General features: G+C 41.9%; 1 protein-coding gene across 4 annotated transcripts; it reads left to right on the plus strand.

Annotated features, from left to right (window-relative positions):
* The first annotated feature begins 2,841 nt into the window (after positions 1-2,841).
* Positions 2,842-8,939, plus strand: LOC120457694 (glutamate receptor ionotropic, kainate 2). 4 transcript variants are annotated; one of them, XM_039645189.2, is made up of 11 exons: positions 2,844-3,063; positions 3,136-3,282; positions 3,383-3,445; positions 3,503-3,706; positions 3,761-3,972; positions 4,032-4,373; positions 4,933-5,364; positions 6,446-6,804; positions 6,858-7,288; positions 7,674-7,942; positions 8,034-8,939. In XM_039645189.2, exons 1-11 carry the CDS (start codon positions 2,988-2,990, stop codon positions 8,481-8,483), a joined length of 2,985 nt encoding a protein of 994 aa, XP_039501123.2. In that variant the 5' UTR covers positions 2,844-2,987; the 3' UTR covers positions 8,484-8,939. The 4 variants fall into 4 exon arrangements, with proteins under 4 accessions (XP_043862655.1, XP_043862656.1, XP_039501123.2 ...); XM_044006720.1 differs by lacking the exons at positions 7,674-7,942; positions 8,034-8,939 and adding an exon at positions 7,420-7,566 and having other exon boundaries at positions 2,842-3,063; XM_044006721.1 differs by lacking the exons at positions 7,674-7,942; positions 8,034-8,939 and having other exon boundaries at positions 2,842-3,063; positions 6,858-6,872; positions 6,964-7,197.
* Positions 8,940-9,151: the final 212 nt, after the last annotated feature.

Below are 9,151 nucleotides of genomic sequence, written 5' to 3' on the forward strand. Positions count from 1 at the left end.
CGGAAACTCTTTCTTATGCCTGTTACATACTTTTCAACGATTGTAGCATACCCTTTTATTCTACGAGTAACGGGTATAATTACCCTAACAGGATAATAATAAGGGAGGTGTTCCACTTCTAAGGGTGATTTCTCCAAGCAAACGGTCGGCATTTCCTTAAAGGCGCTGCTAGAATGTCTGCCAATATTAAAATGTGTTTCACACAAACTTATTAAGAAATGTAATTAAGGCAAAAATTCTTAGAAACTTCCGCTCAGCCGGCAATTAACAACGGCTACACATGCGTAGAAGTGGCTGCTCCTTTAAGGGGCTTCACCACCCAAACGACCTGCCAGAATGGACGTCGATGCCAATATACACTGCGACAAAATTATTCCACTAAAATAAATATCACTAAAACTTCAAGTTATTTATACAAAATAAAAGTGTAAGTATTGTGTAGAGTCTTAGCTACAACCAGGGCCGGCGACACAGTTTCATTTGTAGTGGGGAATGAATGGAAACTTGGACACGTTTTAAACGTGGAGAAACGAGAAACTTCTTTCGTTAGTACACGATTAAATGACCGATTCTTTCGTAATTTCTGGCGTGGGGAATTTGCCACCCGCCTGAAATTCGGGTGGGGACCGCTCCATACAGCTTTTATGGAAACCGCCGGCCATGGCTACATTCCAGTTTCTGTATTATTTATCAAAGTAATTTATATGCCGATCATGTACTCTTCTCTACAAGTGTTAATCGAGTAGTTCTCCCAGTTATCAACTTATTGCAAATGATTAAGAAGATTAAAACAAAGATTATTGGGATAATTAGGATTATTGTTCATGTTATTTGTGCTTTTTCCGAGTGCATGTGCCACATCCTTTGTTCCCCATTGATGGCCACTTGGGCGGCCACGCAATGGGTGGTGCGGTGGAGAAGTGCGAGATGGGGTCTTCAGCGAGAGGACATGTCACAATTCGGTTTGCGCTTTGATGCGGTGCAAGGAATTTGAAATTGCAGCACCATCCGGACGCCGTTCTCACACTTCCCGGGCGAGCTAGTTGTGTAAGTCGGAGGGGAATTTGTGTCAGGCGTCTGTCTGCGTATGCCAAAGAGCGTGCCTAGCTCGTATGCCATACTCATCCTCTTCGTAATATACGACGATACGAATTCACAGCCCCGAATATAGGTTGACCCCCTCGTAATTATTAATATAAAGTACCAAGAAGTTCCCATGTTAAACCGATAATTGCATCCAGGTCTCGCACTTTCTAATTGCTTAAAGTGGCGCAACATTATTTTTTGGTACGTTTGTGGGACAAGTTCAAAGAGTTGCTCCTTGGGGTCACATAAATACATCTCGCAAGCCAACCCGTAATTGCAAACGCAATTGCATGACCCACAATAATTTATTTGGGGTTCTCGACTGCACTCGGGTGGTTTTATTCGTGTAAGTAAATTTAATTAGTCGCAAGATTAGATTAGTCGAAAAGGGAAACAAATCCGAAAAAGCCACACAAATTTTGAGAACTAATCATACTGCCGTTAGCAGTCAAAAAATTTGTGAGAAGGTTTTGGGACCACAAAATGTCGCATTTGTGGAGTTACTGTGTAACTTCGGTTTGGGCTTATAAAAAAAACAGGACCAGGGCCAATGACAGAAGCGGGAAACCGGAGTCGCAATCAATTACGCGACGATTTAATTATGCATCCAGGAGACATACAGGTCACAGGATATCTATGCATGTACATATGTACATACGAGTATGTACACAGGGCGCATTGAACTTTGATTTGGACCAGACCTCACCACCATTTAAAGTCAGTTTGACCAACTGAATGCGATTTCAGTTGATTTATTGTTGAAATCATTTCTACATAATAATTTACCGAGGTTTATAAGATTCTATAACATATAAAACGGAGCTTCGCAATTTGTTACTTTATATCTTTGGTTAACTTCCTCCTGTGAGAATGTGCGTATTTAACGAGCTATCTATTTGTGTTTTAATTTGGTACACACCATTAAGATAATATTTAATTTGATCAAGCTCGCACTACTATGAATATAATATATATATATATATTCTTTGAAAAGGGAACGCCAGGTTTCTCGACTATCAGACATCCGTTTCTCCGCTAGAGGCAGGGAGAAATTTAAAAATTTGGGTATAAATATCCGTTGATGCAATGGATTAACTAGTAGGGGCAAAGTGTTGCGCTTTAGGTGAGAATTAATCATTTTTATACCCGTTACTCGTAGAGTAAAAGGGTATACTAGATTCGTTGAATAGTATGTAACAGGCAGAACAAAGCGTTTCTTATCATATAAAGTATATAAATTCTTGATCAGGATCAAGAATTTGGCCATGTCCGTCTGTTCGACCGACTGTCTGACGGTCCGTATGAACGTAAAAATCTCATTAACTATAAAAAACCAGAAAGTTGAGATTCAGCATTAAGGCTCCAGAGACATAGACGCAGCGCAAGTTGCCACGCCCACTGTAACGTCCACAAAACCCCCAAAACTGGTACGCCCACACATTTAAAAAATGTTTTAATATTTTTTCATTTTATTATTAGTCTTGTGAATTTCAATCGATTTGCCAAACACTTTTTGCGACGCCCACAAACCGGTAAGAAATTTCTTCTTCACACTTCCACTACCTGAGTAACGGGTATCAAATAGTCGGGGAACTCGCCTATAGCGTTCTCTCTGGTTTTCTGTGCCTCTCAGCATAATTGAAGTTGTTTAGAATGCACAGAGCAAAACAAACTGCATCAGGCGCTCTCTTGGAATCTGTGTATCTTGCGCGCCTTTAAATTTAGCATGGTTCTGCTTCCGTTCTGGTTTATATGTCGGCTATTTCGCATTGCATTGCAGACCTCAGAACATCACAGTTGAAAGTGGGCGCACATTTAGTCTTTTTCAGCTTTACATCATCAGGAAAGCAGCCTTTTGGCAAGTTTAATTCCATGGATATCCAAAAGCTATAGCCTGCGAAATGTATTACGTATTCCTCACCCACTTTCTCCTGATTGCGTTGCCAGCCCTCGCAGACAGAAGTCAGTTTATGGTGGGTAAGTTTTTCCAACTAGGTCACAGTCTCGACCTCTTGCGATCCGGATCGGTACAGTTCGCATTTTCGGTAGGTAGCATCTTTACGTCAGACAAAGATGAGTCGGAAATCGCTTTCCGAACAGCGGTGGACCGTGCAAACATACTGGAGCGGAACGTAGAGCTGGTTCCCATTGTGGTGTATGCTAACACCGATGATAGTTTCATTATGGAAAAAATGGGTAAGACTTACGCTAGACGCTAGAGCTGTCTGCTTGCAATCCTCGAAAATATTGTCAAGCTTCTGATTCTATTAATACTTCACTCACATCGCATTCTTAGTGTGCAATTTGATTTCCCAAGGAGTAATTGCCATTTTTGGACCCAGCACAGGCAGCAGTTCAGGTGAGCATTACGCAATTCAAAATATTAAAGCTAATGCAATCACCTTCCCTCGTGCAGACATAATTGCCTCAATATGCGACACACTCGATATACCGCACATAGTATATGACTGGATTCCCAATGAGTCCATCCCAGATCGAGAACACTCTACAATGACCCTCAATGTTCATCCTGATAACCTCTTGTTGTCCCAGGGGCTTGCGGAGATTGTGCAGAGCTTTGCATGGCGTAGTTTTACAGTTGTCTATGAGGCTGACAAGGGTAAATTCGAAACGAGGATCGCGGAAAAGATTCTAATTTTTTCTGACCACATAGAGCTTCAACAACTTCAGGATATTTTGCAAATCGGTGAGCCCAGCAGCAATCCAACCACAGTGAAACAACTGGGCCCGGATGACGACCACAGGCCTTTTTTAAAGGAAATTAAACTCTCCACCGACAACTGCCTCATCCTACATTGTGGCCCCAAAAATCTATTAAAAATATTGCAACAAGCAAATGAGCTAAAAATGTTGGGAGAATATCAGGTTTGTATACAATAAATGAGCAAAAGTGTAACTAATTATCGACGTTTGTATACCTTAAGAGCGTTTTTATACCTCTTCTGGACACCCATTCCATAGATTTTGGTGAGCTTTCCGTTGTCGATGCCAACATAACTACAGTTCGACTAATGGATCCGACCGACTTTCATGTGAAAAACGTAGTGCACGACTGGGAGGAGCGCGAAAAACGAGAGGGACGCTACTTCAAAGTCGACCCAAATAGGGTGAAGTCCCAAATGATTCTGCTCAATGATGCCGTTTGGCTCTTTTCTAAAGGACTTACGGAACTCGGAATTTTCGAGGAGCTCACCGCACCCGATCTAGAATGCAGGCGAAAGAAACCGTGGCCATTTGGCAAACGCATAATTGAGTTCATAAAGGCGGTAAGATCTTTCAAAAATTTATGTTTGGTTTAACAACATAAAACATTTCCCTACAAAAAATTGTTCAAACGATCCGGATGATCTGGCGACGTTGTCACGTCTTACCTTACCCTGTTTCCGGAGCTATGAAACTCGTAGTAGTATTAGTAGTACGCCTACCCTGATTAGCAGCCTGTTTTAAGGTCTGTGTGCTTTACAGCTCACATGTCTCTAAGGCACAAGATACCAAATCAAGCAAATGCTTTCTAAGCTAAACTATTTACATTACTAAATTCATTGAAAAGTATGAAACAGGCAGAAGGAAGCTTTTACCACCATATAAAGTATATATATATTTGATCAGGATGAATAGTTGAGTCGATCCTGGCCCTGTCCGTCTGTCAATCTGTCCGTCCGTCTGGCCGTCCGTCTGGCTGGACGTCGAGATCCCAGGAACTATAAAAGGTAGAAGATTGGGATTAAGCAGATTCTAGAGGAAATGGTAGTTGTGTAAAGCTATATAACTTTACAAACATGTCAGTAAATTATATCATCACTTATAATCATGTGAATTTCATAGCGATCTGAGGAGACTTCGACGGGACGAATTGACTTTAATGAGAATGGACAACGAAACTTCTTCACTCTGCGTTTTATGGAATTAAACTCTGATGGCTTCTTGGACTTAGCCACTTGGGATCCAGTGAACGGATTGGATGTTCTTAATGACGACGAAGAGAGCGAGAAGAGAGTTGGCCAAAAGCTGTCCAACAAAACATTTATTGTGTCCTCACGCCTGGGAGCCCCATTCCTTACGCTCCGAGAGCCGGAGGAAGGTGAAGTCCTGACGGGGAATTCCCGATACGAGGGATACTCTATAGACTTAATCGACGAAATTGCTAAAATGCTTAATTTTAAGTTCGAATTTCGAATGTCCCCCGACGGCAAGTACGGCGCTCTAAATAAGGTGACCCAGACCTGGGATGGCATCGTGAGGCAGCTGATAGATGGGGTATGTTAAATATTAGTGTAGTAACAGGGATTATATTAATGTATATTGATCAGGATCACAAACCGAGTTGATCTGGCCATGTCCGTCTGTCTGTTCGTATGAACGTCGAGATCTCGAGATCAATAAAAGCTAGAAAGAAGACCACGCTGTGCAAGTTTGTTTCAAAACGTTGTCACGCCCACTCTAAAACACAACCGCCCAAATAAAACAAAAAAAGGTTACTCATTGTTTTATCATTTGTTTTGTACATTTCCACGTCCACTGTAAGAACCACAAGCCGCCAAACGCTGTCCCGCATACAATTTTAACAAGAGAGAACGCTATAGTCGAGTTCCCCGACTATGTGATACCCGTTACTCAGCTAGTGGAAGAGAGAAGGAGAGTCTTAAACGCAGTTTTTGGCGGTTTGTAGGCGTTATAGTGGGCGTGGCAGAAAGTTTTTGGCAAATCGATAGAAATTTACAAGACCAATATAAAACTGACAAAATATCAAAACATTTTTCAAAAGTGTGGGCGTAGCAGCTTTGGGCGGTTTGAGGGCGTTAGAGTGGGCGTGGCAAAAAGTTTTTTGGTAAATCGATAGAAAATTACAAGACTAATACAAAAATGAAAAAATTTCAAAACATTTTTCAAAAGTGTGGGCGTGGCAGTTTTGGGCGGTTTGTGGGCGTTAGAGTGGGCGTGGCAACATGAATCGACAAACTTGCGCTGCTTCTATGTCCCTGGAGTCTGTATGCTTAATCTCAACTATCTAGCTTTTGTAGTTCCTGAGATCTTGACGTTCATACGGACGGACAGACGGACGGACAGGCGGACATGGCCAGATCGACTCGGCTATTGATCCTGATCAAGATATATACTTTATATGGTCGGAAACGCTTCCTTCTGCCTGTTACATACTTTACAACGAATCTAGTATACCCTTTTACTCAACGAGTAACGGGTATAAAAATGTTTTAATTGTTTCTGAGTTAGTTATTTCTAAGTCAGTCTTCTCCCACTCAAACTTTCACTAGCTGAGAAACGGGTATCTCATAGTCGAGAAACTCGACTAAAGCGTTATCTCTTGTTTTTCTTTTAGAATGCTGACCTTGGAATCTGCGATTTAACAATGACGTCGTCCCGACGCCAGGCAGTTGACTTTACACCCCCATTCATGACCTTAGGAATCAGCATACTGTTTTCGAAGCCTCCGACACCACCCACTGACTTGTTCTCGTTTTTATCTCCATTCTCCTTGGATGTGTGGATCTACATGGGCTCTGCATATCTTTTCATTTCCCTTCTTTTGTTCGCATTGGCTCGTATGGCACCTGACGACTGGGAAAACCCTCATCCCTGCAAAGAACCCGAAGAAGTGGAGAACATATGGTCAATTATGAACACTACATGGCTCTCGATCGGCTCATTGATGGGACAAGGCTGTGACATTCTGCCGAAGTAAGCGGGCATAATAAGGCCAATATTTTGTGTTAATGATCGAGTATTTCCAGGGCTGCCTCTACCAGGTTGGTCACTGGAATGTGGTGGTTCTTCGCTCTAATGATGCTGAATTCCTACACGGCTAACTTGGCTGCCTTTCTAACCAATTCTCGGCAGGCGAACTCCATCAACAGCGCCGAGGATCTGGCCGCACAAAGTAAAATTAAATACGGTGCGATGGCTGGTGGTTCCACAATAGCGTTCTTTCGGGACTCGAACTTTAGCACTTACCAGAAGATGTGGACCGCCATGGAAAGCGCAAGTCCTTCAGTTTTCACAAAAACCAACGACGAGGGAGTCGAGAGGGTACAAAAAGGCAAGAATCTATACGCCTTTTTGATGGAGTCCACCACCCTGGAATATAATGTAGAGCGGAAGTGCGACCTGGTTCAGATCGGTGGCTGGCTAGACTACAAGAGCTATGGCATAGCAATGCCCTTCAGTAAGTGTAGTTAAGATACATTATATATACCACCTATGTGTGTTTCTCACTCACTAACTTGGGATTTTTATTTGGACGCGGAGAAATACCTTTAAGTCTTTTTGACTTATTTTCATCTTCAATCTTTTCAGAGATTACAATAAATTGAATAGACAGATTTACAACTGTTTTACGCGGTAATATTACGTACATATACATATAATATTTGTATGCCGCCTTACTGCTCACAATGCAGCTTCACTGCTTGCCATGTTACTCGAGTCCGTCTTCTCTGATAGCACCTTTCCATTCTCAGTCCTCGAGGTGTCCCTAAGAATTGCAAGTTCGTTCCGTGAATGTACTGACGCTGCAGTTCCAATCGCCCAAAATGAATATTTTCTTTCAGACTCCCCGTATCGCAAACAGATCAGCGCGGCAGTGCTAAAGTTGGGCGAGCTTGGACAGTTGGCAGAACTAAAGCGAAAGTGGTGGAAGGAGATGCACGGCGGCGGGAACTGCGAGAAGAGCGACGAAGATGGAGGAGACACACCCGAGCTTGGACTGGAAAATGTGGGTGGCGTCTTCCTAGTGCTGGGTCTCGGTTTGTTGGCAGCAATGGTTCTGGGGTGTACGGAGTTTCTCTGGAACGTGAAATCGGTGGCAATTGAAGAAAAGGTAATTCATATTTAAATTTATTCTGGTGAAAGGAAACATTCACATTTTGTCGTTTTGGAAAATTCAATAGAACACTTTTATTTATTTGTAGATCTCGCTGAAGGAAGCTTTTAAATCAGAGGCTTTGTTTGCGGCAAGAATATGGATAACCACCAAACCTGTACATACAAGTTCTGGCAACTCATCCTCGTGCAGTTCCTCGTCAAGTCGCTCCAAGAATTCTTTCAAGTCGCAGGGATTGTCAATGAAAAGTCTTCAAATCTCAGGGGATCAGGACGTAGAAGCTTCGGTCCACAGCAAATTAAAGAAAATCGGTTCCATATACTCATTAAAATCGCACAAGACGGTCACTCCGCCTCCAGAGATAGGCTGGAAATTGGACAAGTCAACGCAAATCGATGACATTTTAACTTCTGAAGCCGATCTTGATTTGATGCCGGAGCTAGAACCACATCCCCCACATCGGCACCATCATCATCATCATCATCGCCATCATCATCAGCACGATCATGATAGGAATCCTTCGCCTCCAGAGAAATGAGTTTGTGAAAAACTTTTACCCCCAAATTTAGAATAGTTTCAGAGCGAACTTTCGTTGAAATTCATTACTACATCAATATAAATTCAGAACACCGAGTACTTTTAACTGGTAGGTTTTGACAAAATAAATGGTACCAATCAAAAGCGGAAGCTACTCACCGTGTTAATCCTTAAAATAGTAGACCTGAAATGCGCTCACAATAAAAAAGAACTGAAACAAGTTATTTGCCCGAGTATAAGCAATCGTTTTATAAAATGTGTACTCGTAAATTTCACTATTCTTTTTTTTATTCATACGTTGGAATACTACAGTTTTAAAATCAAACAATAGAGAACACTATAGTCCAGTTCTCCGACTATCAAATACCCATTACTTAGCTAGTGGAAGTGCGAACAAAAAATGTTTAACTTTTTCTGGAATATTGATAGAAATAGGGAAAAAATAATTAAATAAAAAACAAAATTTTAAATGTTTCAAAAGTTTGGGCGTGGCATTTTTGGGCGGTTTGTGGGCGTTGGAGTGGGCGTGGCCAAAAGCTTTTCTGCAAATCGATAGAAGTTTACAAGACTAATAAAAAACAAGAGAGAACGCTATAGTCGAGTTCCCCGACTATCTGATACCCGTTACTCAGCTAGTGGAAGTGCAAAGGAGAGTCTTTAACACTGACA

Source organism: Drosophila santomea, unplaced genomic scaffold, assembly GCF_016746245.2.
Source record: "Drosophila santomea strain STO CAGO 1482 unplaced genomic scaffold, Prin_Dsan_1.1 Segkk79_quiver_pilon_misjoin1_scaf, whole genome shotgun sequence".
Classification (NCBI taxonomy): domain Eukaryota; kingdom Metazoa; phylum Arthropoda; class Insecta; order Diptera; family Drosophilidae; genus Drosophila; species Drosophila santomea.

What these genes read in the sequence shown, in the direction of transcription:
- LOC120457694 (XM_039645189.2), top strand. Translation starts at nt 2,988, where the DNA reads ATGTATTACGTATTCCTCACCCACTTTCTCCTGATTGCGTTGCCAGCC. An exon ending in AAATGTTGGGAGAATATCAG is followed by an intron (nt 3,973 to 4,031) that starts GTTTGTATACAA and finishes GTATACCTTAAG; the next exon opens with AGCGTTTTTATACCTCTTCT. An exon ending in TAATTGAGTTCATAAAGGCG is followed by an intron (nt 4,374 to 4,932) that starts GTAAGATCTTTC and finishes TGAATTTCATAG; the next exon opens with CGATCTGAGGAGACTTCGAC.